This window comes from Asparagus officinalis, chromosome 10 (genome assembly GCF_001876935.1).
Source record: "Asparagus officinalis chromosome 10, Aspof.V1, whole genome shotgun sequence".
Lineage (NCBI taxonomy): Eukaryota > Viridiplantae > Streptophyta > Magnoliopsida > Asparagales > Asparagaceae > Asparagus > Asparagus officinalis.
Window position 1 is genome coordinate 12,875,467 of NC_033803.1, and position 20,964 is coordinate 12,896,430.

At 37.5% G+C, this 20,964-nt stretch overlaps 1 protein-coding gene and 1 pseudogene across 1 annotated transcript in view; one reads left to right on the forward strand and one right to left on the reverse strand.

Annotated features, from left to right (window-relative positions):
- The window catches only part of LOC109825930 (cytochrome P450 704C1-like), a 10,357-nt gene extending 4,770 nt beyond the window's left edge, over positions 1-5,587 (reverse strand). The window contains exon 1 of the mRNA XM_020392848.1: positions 5,063-5,587. Coding sequence (XP_020248437.1) covers positions 5,063-5,350 — 288 coding nt within the window. The 5' untranslated portion in view covers positions 5,351-5,587. The remainder of the gene's footprint in view (positions 1-5,062) is intronic.
- On the forward strand, positions 5,942-6,705 carry LOC109826473 (annotated as a pseudogene).

Genomic DNA, 20,964 nt, shown 5'->3' on the forward strand with positions numbered 1-20,964 from the left:
TTTACTATGATGCACAAAAACATAAGAATATTAATCCTACTTGTGCATCTCATCAAGTTTCTTCATCACGTGTACACACACATGCATCTATTTCTCATCATAAGCATGCTCATGTGTATCATTGTGATTTTTGTGGTAGAGTTGGTCACTTAGCTAAGTTTTGTTTTGATTTGCGAAAAGTTTCTAAATCGCAAAATATTTCAAGTAGACCAACATTGTTTCAAAATGTTTCTCATTTGCAAAATAATCTTAAAAGACCATCTTTATTTGTAAATGTTCCTCGTGCACATCCACATGGTCAACATAATCAAATGCATCCTCTTCATTGTACTTATTGCAATCGAATGGGTCATTTGCATAATTATTGCTATGACCGGACCCGTGCACTAAATGCGCCCAAATGGGTTCATAACCCTAGGGCTTTGAGCTTGAATGATAGGGGTCATGTCCCTAAATCGTTTGGTACCAAGAGTTCTTGGGTACCAAAACAAATTTAATTTTTAAACCAAGAACTTTAGTTCTTTTGTCTTAGTTTTGATAAATGTATTTTAAACTTTTATGAAAATAATTCCTTTTATTGGTCAAACTCTTTTGTTTTCATGATTATTGGTTTTGTTTTGATGAGAGGTTTGTACTTATATAACCCTCCGGATTTGTTGGGTGTTTATTCCCAAATCTTGTTTACCGGGTACTAAAATGTTTATATGGGTTGATACTAGCTCAAGAGCTAGATATAGTTGCCTCTCTTGATTTTTGAATCAATGATGATTTGATTCTACGTTTTTGGATTTAAACTTTGATTTATGATTTCTTTTGGTTGATTTATTTTCATTTGAAAACTTTTTGCATGATTCTCATGTTCCTCTTCTTTTGTTTTCATAAATCTATTCTTTTATATGGCTTTTATATCTTTTGTGTTAATGAGACACTTCTTTCATATTAACATATTTTTATGTGTTCTCATTGTCTTTTTGTATGTGAGTGGTGTTTATCATATTTTTCATTTATGCTTGCTCACATGTTTGCCATGATCTTCATTTCATATATTCTTTATGGCATTTTGATAGGGGGAGCAATCCCTATATCTTTCTATGTGTTATACTCACCCATGCTTATAGGTAGGGGGTGGTTTCGCTCTCTTATTCCTTTTGTCCCCTTTTTGATGTTGTCAAAGGGGGAGAAATATTGTGAGTATATTCTTTCTTGTTTATATGCATGATATGTTATAATTTATATATTTATTTTCTTTCATGCATATATCCTTTTTGTAAATTGTTTGTCATCATCAAAAAGGGGGAGATTGTTGGCCTTCTTGTTTTGATGATGTTTAACAAACAATTTACTACTAATATTGTTTGTCTAGTATTTGTATTTTCCTATGTATTGTAGATAAACAACGAGTTGGAGGATGGATGAATAGAGCTTCAACGAACATATCCAATGGAGGTTAGCGGAATTGTGGAGTGAAGCAACATACAATTCAAGTTAAAGATCAAGTTCAAGCTTCATCCGCAAAGTGTACCAAGTTGAGCTACAATGAAGATCAAGATCAAGCTTGGGTAATCTAGTTTAGATTTTATATTATATGTGTTAAGTACCTTAAGCTCAATATCATATACACACACGTATTTGGTTTCTATGTATATATATAGTTATATATATACATGCATGGTTTTGACTTTTCATGCTTTGGACACACTTGCAAAATACATGAGTTTTCACAAATAGAAATTCAATTTGAGAAATTATTTTTCTAACATGTTTGTTTTCATGTTTACAAATATTTCGCAAAGTTTCATCAAGTTTGGAATTGATTTGTTATGTTTAATTGAATTTACAAAATTATGTTTTTGTTCGTGCACATGTTCGTGCATGTTTTACAAAACAGATGATTTTTCATAAATGAGAAGTGAGATGAGTTTTCATAAATAGGAAGTGATATTCAAGAAATTATTTCTTTTACATGTTTATCTACATGTTTAGAAACTTCCCTCAAAATTTTACTATTTTTGGAGTTGATTTACTGTGCCCAATTGATTTTACAAAATCGTGTATGTCAGCAGTTTTTTAGAAACTATAAATCTGTGTTCAAACATTTATTTCTCTCAACTGGGAAGTTATTTTTAATAAATTCTTTATCTAACATGTTAATCTACATGTCTAGAACCTTCCCTCAAAATTTCATGATTTTTGGAATTGATTTACTATTTTTAATTGATTTTATAAAGTCAGATACGCAAATTTCCAGAATGCTGGAATTTGGGGTATTTTGGTCTTTTCAGCCTATAACGGCTAGTAACGGCTAGTTTTTGATATTTTCGATTTTTGGGGGTTTGTGGCTGGTTTAAGAGGCTATAAAAAGCCCTCAACTTTCATTGTTTCTTATGGATGTTTAAGAGAGTTTTAAAAAGAGTTTTACAAGTTTGTTGAAGGGTTTTTAAGTTTGTTTCAAGAGTTTGTTTATGAAGAACTTTCACAAGAGCTTGAGGAGATCATTCTTTGGTGTTTGGGCATTCAACTCTTCTCCCTCTCTCTCTTGTCGTCTTTAGAGAAGTGTTTCTAAACTCAATCTAGCTTTACATTTATATATAAATGTTTGATTACCATTTTATTAAGCTAGGAATTTATTTGAGTTTAGTTTGATTTGATCTACTCTTTGTTTACACACACAACCATTGAGCTTATTGTATTTACATTCATAGTATAATTTGGGGTTGTGGGTTTGTGACTAAGAGTTGTGCTTAATTGAGTTCTCATCTTGTTTAGAGAACAATCATTTGATTTATATTGTGCTTATTGTGAGATACACTTTGTAATACACTTGTACACCGAGAGGAGTGTGTGGTGAGAGTCGGGGATCGTCCCAAGAGGAGTGATGTCGGTTGACGAACCTAGGGAGAGGTTGTAACCGAGCACTTGAGGGAGACACGGCTAGGTCCAACACTTAGTGGGTGTAGAGTGTGAGTGCATAGTGTGAGTTGTAGAGTTTTCGGTTAGCTAGAAAACCGAGTGTGTAGAAGTTCCGGCTTCCAAACCGGATTGTGATAGTGGATTTCTCCCCGGGAGTGGGGAGCGGAGACGTAGGACGGAAGGTCCGAACTCCGTGATCATATTGCTTGTTTGAGTGTGCTTTGGCGTTCATTCATATTTATGTTCATATCTTATATCGCCATTGTCCATAGCTCATTATTTATATGATCCACTATCTTGTTTATGTTTATATCACCATTAGTTACATATCCTTGCATATATCATATTGTATATCTCTTTGGTAGGATATATCACATTGTGTTAGTTTTATATCCTTGCATATACATTGCCTATATCTCTTGTTAGGATATATCTTGTTGTTCACATTGCTTATCCTAGCTCACATATCTTGTTGTATTTCATATTGCTAGGATAACTTGTTAATTAATTTTAATTGGCATTTAATCGGATTAGATTAGCATAAGACCCTAATCACCCCCCCTCTAGGGTCTAACAATTGGTATCAGAGCTTGGTGCTCTTTGATTTAAGGTCTAATCGCCTTATTTGAGTTAGATTTTATTTCACTCATTGTCTACACACACACACTTGAGCTTATTGTATTTTCATACATAGTATATTTAGGTTGGTGAGAGTTGTAACAATTAAGTGTGAGCTTTCATTGTGTTCTCATCCATAGTAGAGAACAAACATTTATTATATTAAGCCTAATTGTGAGGATACACTTTGTAATACACTTGTACACCGAGAGGAGTGTGTGGTGAGAGTCGGGGATCGTCCCAAGAGGAGTGGCGTCGGTTGACGAACCTAGGGAGAGGTTGTATCAGAGCACTTGAGGGAGACACGTCTAGTTGAACACTTGAGAGGGTGTAGAGGGGGATTGCAAGAGGGTGTAGAGTGTGATTGCATAGTGTTTGTTGTGTGAGAGTTTTCGGTAAGCTTGTAAACCGAGTGTGTAGAAGTTCCGGCTTCCAAACCGGATTGTGATAGTGGATTTCTCCCCGGGAGTGGGGAGCGGAGACGTATGATGGAAGGTCCGAACTCCGTGATCATATTGCTTGTTTGAGTTTGGTTTAGCACACTTATATTTGTTCATCTTTATAGCCTTTCTCTCATTGTTTATTTCATCCACTATATCATTTGTTTATGTTACCCTTGTGTTTGCATATCCTTGCATATATCATATAGTATACCTCTTTGCTAGGATATATCACCTTGTGTATATTGCATATTCTTGCACACAACTCTTTATATATCTATCTTGCAAGAATATATTTGTTAATTAGTTTTAATTGGCATAAAATCGGATTAGATTAGCATAAGACCCTAATCACCCCCCTCTAGGGTCTAACACAACTGAACCTAAAAATCCTTTTATTTGTGATAAGAATAGAGCTTTTCGGATAAAATGAATTATGTCCTTTAGTTAATTCAGGTGTTTACATACAAAGTAGAAGGAGCAGGTGTAGCAGCATCGCAAGCAAACGTGGGACTAAAACAAACGAATACAAGAGCGTCTAATTACACTAGTCTATCAAAAACAGTTTGTCCAAAATTGTGGGTAGGTGTTTGTTCGAGTAGAGCGTCTAATTACACTAGTCTATCAAAAACAGTTTGTCCAAAATTGTGGGTAGGTGTTTGTTCGAGTAGCGGGTGTGCTTGCTAGTGGTCGAGGATTGACGGCCAGCATGCATGGCCGGGAGAGCCCACCGCCGGAGGGATGCTGACACGAGGAGCTGGCCGGAAAGGTGCTTGCCTTGAGATCTGGCCGGAGGACAGCAGGGTGAGAAGTGTACATCATTCGTGCCATAGAACACCATGTGTGCATCCGTGAAATGCACTTCGCGCATCTGTCAAACACCATGTGTGCATCCACTGGAGGTTGGCAATGGAGGCGGGTGAGAAGGGGTTGGGCATGCAAATGGCGGCGGTCTAGTATCGCGATCGATGTGGGACTAAAAGAAATGAATACAAGAGCGTCTAACTACAAAATTTAACAATTTGATCTCTTCTTGAGCTACAAAACCATTGATACCAGTCAAATCAAAGAGACATTAGCGTGCTAGCGTTCACCTTTCCATAGTTGGCGAAGTTGGTTTTGAGGATGTATTCAACATTGACAGGGTCAACCGTGAACACGTAATTTATTCCCAAGGGGGTGAGCAACCGGAAAGTCTTGTGTCGCTTCGAGATATCGGTCAGGAAATCTTGCAACCGATGGAGATTAATCAACTGGCCGAAGACGGTGCCTGCGATTGGCGGATAATTTCGCTTCTTTGTCCTCAGCCATGGATTTAGTATGAGAAAATAGAGAGCTAGGAGGAGCAGCAAAGAAGTTGCTGCGGTTGCAAGGATTTCCATTAACTGTCACGAGAAGAGAAGGATCAGAGAGGATATTTGGGGTTATTTTGGCATGCTTGGTTCAGTACTTTGGGGGTTCGGACGGAGAGACTGTGAAGAGACCGCTTCAATGGATGGAGAGAATGGATATAGCAGTGGAACTTCTTAATGTCCTCTAATGACAATCCTCAATTATTATTAAGAGGTTGCTTGGGAGCGGTTATTATTTTGAAGAGGTAAGTTGGTTTTTGTGGCTTTTAGCTCTTCAAGACTGTGAAGAGACTGCTTCAACGGATGGAGACAATGGGCATAGCTCACAAGGTAAGTTAAGTTTTTGTTGCTTTTAGCTTTTCTAGTTAAATGCTATAAATAATATTTGAGTAGAATAGTAAATTTTTTAGTCAAACTTAGTTTATTTAAAGGGGTTTTTATTTTTAGGCCCAATTGTTTACTCCACTTTATTTTTAAACCCAAGTATTATTCTTTGTATCTCTAAACCCAACTCTTTTTTTGTATTTATCTTTACACCCAAGTATACTTTCATATGTGGGTCCCCTTAAATATTTCTCTTAAATTCCCATTATAGCCCTTCATCCCCCCCCCCCCCCTCTCTCTCTCCCTCCCTCCCTCCCTCACAAGAACCCGATCGAGATTCTCAATGGCTGGATCCGCGGCGGCGTAGAAGGCGACGTCGAGGAGCAGCAAGGCTGACAACAGTGCAAGACCCCATCCAGATCCCCAAATTTCCCATCTCCCTCTCCCCCCCTCCAAGACCCTCCCTCCTCCATCTCTCGAATCATGGCCGCTGCAGCTCTCTTCCATCTCTGCTCCTCAATCGCAGAAGACAAGGTCACCAAGCTCCCTGGCCAACCTCAGGTGAGCTTCTAGCAGTACTCAGGCTACATCACAGTTGACAAGATGAATCAGAGATCTCTCTTCTACTACTTTGCTGAAGCTGAGGCCGACCCATCCTCAAAGCCTCTTGTCCTGTGGTTGAATGGAGGTAAAAGATCCAATCTTTATCACTTTTCTTCAAATGGGCTGGTTTTCGGCCTAACTTTGATTTTGTTTTGTTTTTGCTTGAATTTTGAAAAGGGCCCGGTTGTTCTTCAGTTGGGGTTGGGGCATTTTCAGAGAATGGGCCTTTTAGACCCAGTGGGAAATTCTAGTGAGAAATGAATTTAGTTGGAATAAAGGTATGTGTAATACTTTTGATTCTTAATTTTCTTAAAAAAAGATATCTTTTATAAGATGCTATTTGTGATTCTGCAGAAGCCAATATGTTGTATTTGGAGACACCAGCAGGAGTTGGGTTCTCTTACTCCTCTAATGACTCCTATTATGCTGGGGTTGATGATAAGATGATTCTGCAGAAGCCAATATGTTGTATTTGGAGACACCAGCAGGAGTTGGGTTCTCTTACTCCTCTAATGACTCCTATTATGCTGGGGTTGATGATAAGATGACTGGTAAATTCTCAAATTTTAATGGAATTTAGTTATTTAGCATTGAATTTTAATACATTTTGAATTTCTGAAGAGTTTATTTGGTTTAATTTTTGCACGGGGCCCCTAAAATCTCAGAACCGGCCCTGAGTGTAGGCTGATGCGGCAGCTCCCGCAGCGGTGGAGAGGCGCTACAGAGGGGTGAGATAGCGGCCACGGGGGAAGTTTGCTGCCGAGATGAGAGATCTCGGGAAGAATGGGGCATGGGTTTGGCTCGGGACGTTCGAGACGGCGGAAGAGGCCGCGATGGCGTACGACCGGGCGATGTTTTGGATGCGAGGGTCGAGGGCCATACTTAACTTTCCTCATCTTGTTGGTTCTCATCAGTGTTGTTGAAAAAAATATGTAAGGTTAAGGGTAGAGTTGTGAAATTTGGAGGAAATGTTTAACAAAAAATGAATGATGAATGTTCGGATGATATATGAGCAATCCAATAGGCTATTGATTTTTACACACACTGTGGTTTATGCTTTGATAAATGCTGGAGTACTTATTGAATGATAATTTGACAATGTCTCCGTTTGATCAACAACAAACTTTCATTTGGTACTAATGAGTTTGTGAGATGATATATTTTAGGAATAAACGGGTGCAAATAAGTGACGACTCGAAATAATGCAAACATCAACATGAGTTGTAGATTTTAGCCTTTAACCATCGATGGTCACAAGTCAACCATTGATGATCGACAGGTTATCGATGGACTGCAATCTATGTGCTATACTTACATAATAATATGCTATACTTACATGGATAATGTGTTATACTTACATGATAACGTGCTATATTTACATAATAACATGCTATACTTATATGGTAACATGCTATACTTACATGATAACGTGCTATACTTACGATATAACGTGCTATACTTATATGATAACATGTTATACTTACACGATAACGTGCTATACTTACAGCATAACGTGCTATACTTACAGTATAACGTGCTATACTTACATGATAACGTGCTATACTTACAATTTAACGTGCTATACTTACAGTACAACGTGCTATACTTACAGGATAACGTGCTATACTTACAGGATAACATGCTATACTTATAGTACAACGTGCTATACTTACAGGATAACGTGCTATACTTACAGGATAACATGCTATACTTATAGTACAACGTGCTATACTTACAGGATAACGTGCTATACTTACAGGATAACATGCTATACTTATAGTACAACGTGCTATACTTACAGGATAACGTGCTATACTTACAGGTCAACGTGCTATACTTATGATATAACGTGTTATACTTATAATTTAACGTGCTATACTTACAAGTCAACATGCTATACTTACAGGTCAACGTGCTATACTTATGATATAACGTGTTATACTTATAATTTAACGTGCTATACTTACAAGTCAACATGCTATACTTACAGGTCAACGTGCTATACTTACATGTTAACGTGCTATACTTACGATATAACGTGCTATACTTACAATTTAACGTGCTATACTTACAGGTTAACATGCTATACTTACAGGTCAACGTGCTATACTTACATGTTAACGTGCTATACTTACGATATAACGCGCTATACTTACAATTTAACGTGCTATACTTACAGGTTAACATGCTATACTTACAGGTCAACGTGCTATACTTACATGTTAACGTGCTATACTTACGATATAACGCGCTATACTTACAATTTAACGTGCTATACTTACAGGTTAACATGCTATACTTACAGGTCAACGTGCTATACTTACATGTTAACGTGCTATACTTACGATATAACGCGCTATACTTACAATTTAACGTGCTATACTTACAGGTTAACATGCTATACTTACAGGTCAACGTGCTATACTTACATGTTAACGTGCTATACTTACGATATAACGCGCTATACTTACAATTTAACGTGCTATACTTACAGGTTAACATGCTATACTTACAGGTCAACGTGCTATACTTACATGTTAACGTGCTATACTTACGATATAACGCGCTATACTTACAATTTAACGTGCTATACTTACAGGTTAACATGCTATACTTACAGGTCAACGTGCTATACTTACATGTTAACGTGCTATACTTACGATATAACGCGCTATACTTACAATTTAACGTGCTATACTTACAGGTTAACATGCTATACTTACAGGTCAACGTGCTATACTTACATGTTAACGTGCTATACTTACGATATAACGCGCTATACTTACAATTTAACGTGCTATACTTACAGGTTAACATGCTATACTTACAGGTCAACGTGCTATACTTACATGTTAACGTGCTATACTTACGATATAACGCGCTATACTTACAATTTAACGTGCTATACTTACAGGTTAACATGCTACTGTAAGTGTAGCGGGTTATCCTGTAAGTGTAGCGGGTTATGCGTGATGTTCTTTTCTTCCTTTTGTTGTGTTATGGTTATGTGTACCACGCTAATCTCTGTAAGAGAATATTGTGTTCTGTTTGAGGGAAAACTTTATGTAGCTGGTGCGCTGAACCATAGAACTTTACGTGCAATAAACCATCAATTTTAATGACTTAGAAGCATATAAAACTTTACATAACCAGTAATTTAACCACAGTGGTTGATTGTACAAAATGACTTTACATTTGAATTTACATAACCAATCCCAACAACAGTCTCATAGGTTTCGTACAAATGACTTTACAAATCACTTTCCAAACATATATATGTACACAAAAAATGCTTGATATCACAATTGGCATCTAGCATCCGGGGAATTGGTCTTGAGGATCACGTTGATTTCCTGAAAGCAAAATATAAGCGGATCAAAAGAACAATAGGTTGAGTTTAAAAGCGGTTCAATGAACATTATACTTATAGAAAATATACCTTCAGTTAAAAGCAGATAAATGCGATTCAATGAACAAATGACTTTACATAACCAAATAGAGAGTTAGTGCCTATCCACTCACCATCATAACAACCTCATTTATGCCACACTCACTCTTTGTACGTTGGACAATTCTGGCAAATAACTTTCGATTGGACTAGAATATAACAATATAGGGAAGATGCTTTGAAAACTATGCCTTATTTTCAAATCCAACACCAACTTCTCATCCTAGAATGGAAATACTGATGGATAAGATAACTAACAGCAAGAGCGTAACAAAAACGATATACAATAGCACTAAAAGAATTGACTACCATTAAAATGTCCCTCCTATCATAAGACTGAGTAATCTTTATTACTATTGATCACAAGACCAGTAATTCGTAACATCACAGCAAGTTTTGCACAACCAAATATTAGCTCAGATATGAAAGAGGGTTTCTTCGTGTTTCTACATTTAGGAAGTTGCAATAATGTAACTTTGAATATATAGAATGGCTTCAAATGTAACAATTTTATTTCAACGGGAACAATTTAACAAATGATTTAAGCTCCAAGAAGAATATAATATCTAGATGCAAGCAATCTCAAATGATGCTGACATACATCCTTGTAAGGTATTAGAATACTAGCATAAAGATTCCTCAAATCCTAGAATCGATACTAAAAGTTTGGTTGAACTCCAAATGCTGCAATTATGTAGGGTTTATCCCCCACCAAACCCTCAAAGATTCAAACTATACTACACAAAAACCTAAATTTTCTACCTGAGCAATGCATCCGCCAAGTCCCATCCCCTCGAAGACCTGATGAAACGCCAGCGCCACCACCAGCGGCCTTACCGGCCTTCTCGATCCTCTCGTAGTTCTTGGGGCCCGAGCGGCGTCCTCGAGGCGGGAGGAGGCGACGACGGCGACGGGGAGGGCAGGAGGGCGCCGACGATGCCGCCGAGGCCGGAGAAGGGGAAGTTGCGCCACGGATGGCGGGGAGCCACGTGGCAATCGGAGAGGGCCTGGAAGGAGTCGGGGAGGACGTGGACGAGGGAGGTGGAGAGGATGACGCCGGCGGCGAAGGACTTGATTAGGGTTAGGGTTTTGGGGGAGGAGGGGGAGTTCTTGAAGAGGCGGGAGAGGGTGACGGGGGCCGAGATCGCCGGCGGCAGCTAGAGTGGGGCGTCGGCGGCTGGAGATGGGCTGAGGTGAAATGGGGAAGATGAGAGAGAGACACTGGGATTTATGGGGCCAATCAAAGGGGTATTTTAGGGTTTTGACATTCATTCTGTATAAATACAAGAAGTAAAAGTATTGTAATTTAGAATTGGGTTTAAAGACAAATACCAAAAATGAATTGGGCTTAAGAATACAACTAATAATGAGTGGGTTTAAAAATAAAGATAGGTAAACAATAGGGCTTAAAGACAAAACCCCTTATTTAAATGAGCTTAAAAGCTAAGTTTTCAAAAGCTAGGGTATACCAGTTTTTAAAAACGGGGCTTATAAGTCAACTTAATTTTGTATTTTACCAAACAAGTAGATATGACAAAAGCTAATTTAAAAGCTAGTTTGGTCAAAAAATAAGCTCCCTTAAACAACTTCTAAGTTTGTTGGAGTGTATATAAACATAGATTAATAACAAGTTGAATATAGACAACATGGTCAAAGAGAATAGCACACAAAGATTTAACATGGTTCAGCCGTCTTTTTTATTTATTTATTCAAGTCTACAAGTGAAGACAGTATTCATTAATGAAAGAGGAGAGTACGATAAAGAGATCACTCTCTAATGTCACTCACACAAGTACACCATAATACCTAGTGATGAAGAACTTGCTTTTCCACATTATCCAATAACCCTAGCCTTCCTTTTATGATAAATTCATCCTCCAATGAGTGACACTATTTTTTAATCACAATATCGAAAAAATATTGGAATGACACTATTTTTAATCATAACCGTTTATTATCTAGTTTACTGACGTGATTTGCTTCGAGCAAAAAATGAACAAGAATATAGCCATGGACTTAAAATTGATCAGAACTATCTAAAGTTAAGGAAAGATTACAATGAGAATAGTTGTCTCTATAATGTTTTGGGTTTTTTCATGAAAACTACATTAACTTTCGTCCAAATTGATACTTACCACCTCTCTTTTTTTTCCTTTTTCCCCTTCTTGTTAAAACCACATTTACTTGTGTACATGGTTGTAACATCATACCAAATTGACTTATCAACAGAAAAAAGACACAGACTTCCCATGTTACCCCCACCTAAAGCTTGTGCGGAGCACGCGTCTCCTAATTTTTATTATAAAAATATAGGTTCTTTAAAATTAGCACCACAATTTTTCATATTTTGAAATTAGTCTTTCAAATCTCTCTCTCTCTCTCTCTCTCTCTCTCTCTCTCTCTCTCTCTCAAATAGCCATGGATCTCCAAACCCGAATCTCCAAATCCTAGCCTAATATTCAAACCCTAATTCTCAATTTGCGAACTCTAACCTCAACTCCTCTCAATCTCTCCCTCAATGCTCCCCCAAACCATAACCTTACTTTAAGCCTATCCATTTGGGCCGGCCCGACTCGGCCCGGTCCTAAAATCTGGCTTTGGACCGGGCAAAATGGGTGAACCAGATTCGGACCCGGCGGGCCCGGGTCTGGGTCCGGGTTCGGGGCTGAAATGGCTGGACACCAGGCCGGCCCCAATTATTTTCCCTTTTAAAAAAATTGCTTAAAATAGCCGTTTTAGGCTATTTAGGCAAACCGAACCAGGCTGGGTCTAGGGCACACATGGACCTAGGTACTCTGGTCCGACCATTTTTCTACCCGGGCTGGGCCTGGTGCTGGTTGCATCAAGCCAACCCGGACATAGGCACAATACCGGGTCGGGTTTGGGCCTTGGGCCTAAATGGACAAACCTACCTTACTTCCCCTCAATTCTCCCCCACCCTCTAATCCGAGGAGAAAAAACCTAGAAACCCTAGCTCGGGAGCAAAAGATCAATTATCTTGGCCTCTCTATAACCCTCTCTAGCGGGGACGACATCAATTTCATAGACTTAATTTCAAATTTTGATAGATTTTTGGGGGACAATATGAAAATATATAAGAGAAAGTGTGTGTGTGGTGGTGGTGGTGGGGGGGGGGCTGTGATATTAAAAAACCCTAATTTTTAATAATTTATTAGAAAACACATGTTTTCATGTGTTTGAGTAAGGGTATTTTTGGAAGTTCATGTCTTTTTTTGAGCTGAGAATTCAATTTGATGTGATATTGCAAACATGTATATAATTAAAGATGATTTTGACCAAAAATAGAAAAGATGATAAGTATCAATTTGGATAAAAGTTAAGATGATTTTATGTGAAAACACTAATGCTTTTAATCCAAATCCGTAACGGAAAAAGAACTCTTGACTAATAAGTGGATCATACTCCCTTTAAAAGCACGAGTTCGGAAAATCTTTTTTAGACAAATATACCCCTTTATAGTTTGAACTACCTTATCTATAATCAAATTCTAATTTTCAATGATCAATATTACCCTTCACTATTTTAAATATTTTATTTATATCTTAATCTATCCAAATCATAATCATATCTTATCCTAATCCTATGTGAACAATGTTTAGCTTAACAATTTAAAAAAACTAATATTAATAAAATATATAAAACATAAAAATGATATTAGTTTGTTAAGATAAAGAAATTATAAGTAGATAAAAGTTTTAAAATTGCAGAAAAGACCCTGAAAAGTTCAAAATTATAAAACTCATCCAAATGTCTCAAAACTTAAAATAAAAAACATGAAATTAAAAAATTAACATCAGTTTGCAAAGAATTTAAAATTTACAGTTAACACCTCAATGTCTCAAAATTTATAGAAACATCCTCAAAAGTTTAAATTACAGACAAGCACATTAAAATTCTAAAATTTTAAAACTTACAAACAACACAGATGAATTCAAGAGATTACCATGATACACCTAAAATTTTTGACATTTAAATTTAAAATTTTTAATTAACACCCTTAATATCTCAAAAATTATAGAAACACCTTCAAAAGTTCAAATTATAAAAAGCCACCCTAAAATTCTAAAATTTGTAAATAAAATAAGATGAATTCAAGATATTATCCTTAGACACCTAAAAAATTAAAATTTGCCAAAATTAACCTCAAAATTTTTAAAAACTCCTTCAAAATTTAAAAATCGTAAACAAAAACTCTAAATTTTTAAATTTCAACTAACACACATCAAATTCGTCGATAGGTAGATATATATATATATATATATATATATTAAAATTTCTAATTTAGGGATTTACTATCCATTTTCAGCATCTAAGAATAGTCTAAGTTGATACTGGTAAACAAAAACAATAAGAATTGATTAAAAACATCCGGTTAATGGATAAAATTTTTAAAAATATTATAGATTAAAAATTATCGGCACTATATAAATTAAAGTAATTTCATATAATTTTAGTAATAAGTTGGGGTAGCCAAAATACATTCGTAACATTAATTGATAGATGTTTAAATCCATAGAAATGATAAAACACTATAATATTATACCTTAGCATTAATTGATTTTAATTTAGAAACTTTAATCTTTGACGTTAATAATATTTATAGGGTAAAAGAATACAAGGAATTACATATGGAGAAACTATTAGAATATTTAGAGATAACTTTAAAAGAATTGAGTTATTTCCATTGCAAATGGGAAAGTGATGGAAATAAATCTAAAATTCAGAAAACGTCAATGAATCACTTGAATTGGCATTAACATAAGACATATCTATTAATGAAGCACTGAATGAGTTACATTAAAAAATAATTTAATAACTTTATCCTAATCAAAGAAAAAATCTCCATGGAAGACATAAGAAAAATTAGTAAGTATTCATAAATTCCATACTGTGTTCTTCAAATTACATATTAATATTATAATCTAAGAGAAATTGGTAATGAATAATGTAGGTATTTAGTTTAGATCTTTATGGAAAATAACAGGGATAGAGCAAAGGTAATATTATTGAAATAACAAAAATTCTTATTGGTGCACATCAGAAGAATTCATTTTAGAGGAAAATAAAGAGATAGCTTCTAATTTATTTAAGTAATAAATTAGGAACACAAAGAATTTTATATATATGAAATTAATATTTATTCTCATTGAAATAGAAAAAAAATCAAAGTCTATATTTTGAGCAGTTTGTGTTGAACATCATAAGTACATTTGACTTCTTTGTAAAGTTAAATGAGATGATAAAAAATTAACAAGCTCAGGAAAGATAATAGCATAAAAAATACAAAATTAGCCTGATGTCATAATTGATGTAGATGATGAAAACAATACTCTAGAATTGTTCGAGAAATGATAAATGATAAATGATAAACCTGAAGAAGGATTGATCTTAACTCAATAAAAAATAAGAGCTCAGGAAAGATAATAGCATAAAAAATACAAAATTAGCCTGATGTCATAATTGATGTAGATGATGAAAACAATACTCTAGAATTGTTCGAGAAATGATAAATGATAAATGATAAACCTGAAGAAGGATTGATCTTAACTCAATAAAAAATAAAATAGAAGAAATAAAAACAATATTTTATGAATATTTTATAGAATAGTTTAATTATTTTGAGTGAAATTAGGAATCTTTAGAAGGGAGTTTTATGAAATTTTTTCAGTACTTTTATATTCTTATGTGGATGTTTTTATCATATAAAAGTATACTAGAGTTAGCATTAATCTTTAATTTATATTTTTTTATGAAGTTTATCAATGATTAGGAATAAACTTCATATTCTCTTTTGCATCGTTTTAACATACTTTAAATCAATCATTTTGCCATATTGGTTTTAAACATTCACCTTCCTTGTATAACACTATTTTAATATTTTTCACTTTGCAATACTATACTTTCTCAAATAAAGCTTAGTTTCATATCTGTCAAAAATAATATGAATATTCAAATTATTTTTAAATTATATTTGTTTTTTGTCAATTCAAATATCAACATGAAAATTTAAATTGGGTGTATCCCATTTAAACAAACATAAAAAAATATCAACATGGTATTAAATCACGTGCATTGCACGTGTGTAAAAACTAGTAATTGAAAATATGTGAGTCAAATTTGAACACATTTCTTGCTTTGGTGCTTCAAATGTCATTTACAAGTAGTGGCTTAGATGATGACAAGAAGGTGTCAACGGCCCACGAGACAATGGCCACAAAATATTTGATGATCGGGTCATTAACATATTTTCATATTGGACCACTGTCCTTTTAACAAAAAATGAAGAGAATTCTAGAACGGAAAAATGCTCCAATCAAAGGCGGAGCATATGCTCTTCACCGGGTAATTTGTGGATAATCTTATCAAAATTATGTGCGCTCTTCACGAGGTAATTTGTGAATAATCTTATCAAAATTATGTAAGAAAAAAAAGGCTTGGGACCTCGGCTCAAAAGGTCAAGGATTGGTTCGGGTCCATGATATGTCTATCTTTATTTTCTAATTATTAAACATTTCATCACTTGTACTATTCACATATACTTGTTGTTATGGTGTTCCCATTTGTTAAAAATGCAATGCATAGACAAAGGGAGGATGGATGCATTTCTGAAAGCACGGCCCTCTAGGTCCAGCAGAGGTACCTATCCCACCGACTCGTCGAATCTATGCTATTCATGTCGACTCGAAAGGCGGGATCAGTAGACCTTCTCTCAAATACGACTCACCAAGGGCCCACTTGACCTTCAATCTGACACTTTGCATGGACGACTTGAAGGGCAGTATTCCTCAGTTGATCTATTCTGACTATGTGTCAGCACCACAGCCCACGCTGGTCAGGTCTCATCATGACCTTAGTTCGATAGTCTCTATGACTTGCCACGTTACCTGCGCTCTGCACCCTTCAATCACTTCCCGGATAATGCGGAGACGTTCTCTCTCATGTCAAAGTGAGTCTTCCTCCAGTCGTCAAACGACATCTGTAAATCAAAGACCAACTCAACCGCCAACATGCCCTGCCACACCATCACTTCCCGGATAATGCGGAGACGCTCCCTCCCATATCAAAGTGACTTCCTAGTCACAAGCCGATACCTGTCAAAATGGGGATCAACTGCTAGGTTTCACTTCTTCCTCGCCTTTCTATGCTCGATCAAAATAACGACACTGCCCTTCACAGACCAAATATATAGAAAGGTCCCTAACACAGGGGGGCTTTTTGCTTTCTCTTTTGGCTAAACAGAAGAGACCTCTCTCTCTTTGAAAATTACACTATATGATAGCCACATCAAGAGCGGCAGATCACTGGATCTCCCTCACACATGCACACAACTCCCTCAAGAACCTCATTGGTTCCTAACCTTCCCCTTCTCCACTCAAGCTCACCAGCTGACTTGATCGTCAGAGGAACCACGGGGGAACCGGTCCCCATCCTCTCATGAATTATTTGCTTGTGCAGCATGATCGGCAACCCCGATTCAAGAACCGTTCATAAAGTCAGAGAAGGAGGCGGTTCCAGCTCATCAATCTCCTCTACCTCATCCCGATGAGGGCCCGAGAGGAACCAATCTCACCCCAGATCCAAATCAACGACTGTGTGATGTTAGTCATCAACAGTTTGGCGGCCACCGTGGGGCCCTCCTCTCTTTTTCGGGAAGATCTGCCAAGTTCTGAACAAGGGCCTGACCATGTTCACCCTACAAAACAATACCAGAGTTGTGCCACCTAAGCTAAACGAAGATCGAAGTTGTGTCACCCAAGCTAAGGAGGTTTGGTCTTGGACGAGGATAATCGGCATAGTCATACTCCTCCATAGCCATAGCAACTATTCTAGGAGTATTTGCCAAGTTAATCATCCACACGATGGAAGACCTCCCATTACCTCCGAAGCTTCTTCATAAAAACTACAATGGTTTTGAAGAAAGCAACTCCAGCTCTTCGGGGATGAGATTGTGGGAAAAACTCAAAGGCCCACCGGCTGATCAAACTTGTTAGGGAAAACAACCCCGGCTTCTTGAGTTTCCACGACAGGGTCCCACCACAAAGTCACCTAAACTTTTTTGGTCGAAGCATGCGACCCGCATGATCCCCGCAAGGAAGATCTATCCATCCATCAGATGATCCAGCTTCTGTTACTCCCAAGGTTTCTTCAAGGGAGATCCTCCTTCAAGACCTCAATGAAGATTTGAACTCAGAGGAACCTTGGCTGATGAGATGACAAATAGTGCTTTTGGTCACCCATCACAAAGTACTAATAAGTCCCTTGCTACTATAAATGGCAAAAGCCAACTCAGGAAGTTCTAACTGGTAACCTCGCCCTCTACAGAGCCATCCCTCGGCAAAGACGCTCGACAAAGCATACCAGTTCCTAACCAGCAAGGTCCCTATATAGTCCTAGAATAGTTGCGTTCTAGCACCTCCCGACTAATAAAGATCCCAAATAGGAGAATCTTGCAATACACTTGAATGTTAAGCGCCTATGATGACTACTCTCCAAAAGCATGTAAATTTCAATATCAATGGAATCCTCACCAAATACGGATTAACTCCTGTCTTACCCTCTTCGGGGCCAATGACCTAGTCAACTTTCAAAAGTTCTAGGCATTCGACTCCTCAGTCAAATTCTAAGCCCTTGGTACCTTTTCAGTAATAAACCCAAGGCACCAACCCTATGGTCGACTCCTACAGTCTCCTCTCGACCATATGGGGATATCGAAGACCTAGGCACCTACGTAAGACCTAGGCACCCAACCTCAGGGTTGTCATCCAGCCTCAAGGATGCCAAAGACCTAGTCAATTTATAAAAGTTCTAGGCATTCGACTCCTCAGTCGAATTCCAAGCCCTTGGTACTTTTTCAGGAATAAACCCAAGGCACCAACCCTATGGTCGACTCCTACAGTCACCTCTAGACCATATGGGGATATCGAAGACCTAGGCACCTACGTAAGATTTAGGCACCCAACCTTAGAGTTGTCATCCAGCCTTAAGGATGCCAAAGACCTAGTCAACTTCCAAAAGTTCTAGGCACTCGACTTCTCAGTCAAATTCCAAGCCCTTTGTACCTTTTCACGAATAAACCCAAGGCACCAACCTTATGGTCAACTCCTATAGTCGCCTCTTGACCATATGGGGATATCGAAGACCTAGACACTTACGTAAGACCTAGGCACCCAACCTCAGGGTTGTCATCCAGCCTCAAGGCAACCAAAGACCTAGCCAACTTCCAAAAGTTCTAGGCATTCGACTCCTCGGTCGAATTCTAAGCCCTTGGTACCTTTTTAGGAATAAATCCAAGGCACCAACCCTATGGTCGACTCCTACAATCACCCCTCGACCATATGGGGATATCGAAGACCTAGGCACCTACATATCACCTAGGCACCCAACCTCAGGGTTATCATTCAGCCTCAAGGCTTCTAAAGACTTAGTTAACTTCTAAAAGTTCTAAGCATTCAACTCCTCAATCGAATTCCAAGCCCTTGGTACCTTTTCAGGAATAAACCCAAGGCACCAACCCTAGGGTCGACTACTACAGTCGTCTCTTAACCATATAGGGATATCAAAGACCTAGGCACCTATATAAGACCTAGGCACCCAATCTCAGGGTTGTCATCCAGCCTTAAGGATATCAAAGACTTAGTCAACTTCCAAAAGTTCTAGGGATTCGACTCCTCAGTCGAATTCCAAGCCCTTGGTATCTTTTCAGAAATAAACCCAAGGCACCAACCCTATGGTCGACTCCTACAGTCACATCTCGACCATATGAGGATATCGAAGACCTAGGCACCTATGTAAGACCTAGACACTGTTTTCGTCGAAAGTTGATGCTATTGTGGAATTCATTATATCTTTGATCGATTACAACGAATTCAAAAGAAAATAGTCTTTTTATAAGACTTCTTTTACACAATAAAAGGAAAATTACAACTCTCTAGAAAATAACACAGAAATTCTTTTTATAAGACTTCTTTTACACAATAAAAGGAAAATTACAACTCTCTAGAAAATAACACAGAAATTGTTTATCGATTCCTGAAATTACAACTCTCTAGAAAATAACACAGAAATTGTTTATCGATTCCTGTTTTGTGGGACTTTGCCTGTGTCGGGAGTGTTTTGGCTCGTGGAGCACCAAATCACAGATTGTGAAGGGGGTTTGGAGATTCTTTCTTCGTTTATCGAAGTAAGAATTTAAAGCGAATATCTTATCGATGTAAGATGTTCACTCTTCCAAAGATCAAGTCAGAGCTTAGATCTCTAGGAATCACTAAGAGCTTTAGAATCAGTTATGAGGAATGAAGACTCTCTCTCTTACTCCAGTTCACCAAAAAGCTTAAGCTTCTTTGCTCCAATCTGCTCTCTCTGTCCTTGAATTCATGTATAAGAAAGTATTTATAGGGATAGGGGCCCCTAACTGTTGAAACGGAAACAAAATAACCAACCCGCTGCATCCTCTTTGGGCGCGTCAGTCACTGCTGGCATGGCCTTTAGCGCGTCAGAGTGTACTGCCGCGGCTGAAGGGGCCGCTCCACTCACGTTCATAACTGCTTACAGTTGTATTAGTACACGTTTTCTACAAGTAGTGGGCGTATTTTCAGGGTATAACTACTCCTCCACGTCACTACATGTTCTCTCTCAATTATAGACCCACATGGACCCCACTAAGATACTCAAAACCGTCAGGAAATCACACAAAGATACCACGTGAATATGCGCGCCACCCTCAACTATCGCGCCTACGCGCGCCGCACTCAACTGTCGCGCATATGCGCGCCACACTCGACTGCCGTGCATATGCGCGTCAGTATTCACTGCCGCGTCTATGCGCATCAGCGATGACTGCCGCGCCCGCATAAGTCCGTGTACTTGTGAGACCCTAGAGGGGGGGTGATTAGGGTCTTATGCTAATCTAATCCGATTAAATGCCAATTAAAATTAATTATCAAGTTATCCTAGTAAGTATGAAACACAACAATATATGTAAGCTAGGATAAGCAATATGAACAAATGAATATATCCTATCAATGAGATATTACAAGTATATGAGCAAGGATATATAAACTCAAGGGTAAACAATCTAAACTAGATAGTGGATGATATAGATAATGAGCTAATGACAATGGCGATATAAGATATGAACATAAATATGAAAGAACGCCAAAGCACACTCAAACAAGCAATATGATCACGGAGTTCGGACCTTCCGTCCTACGTCTCCGCTCCCCACTCCCGGGGAGAAATCCACTATCAC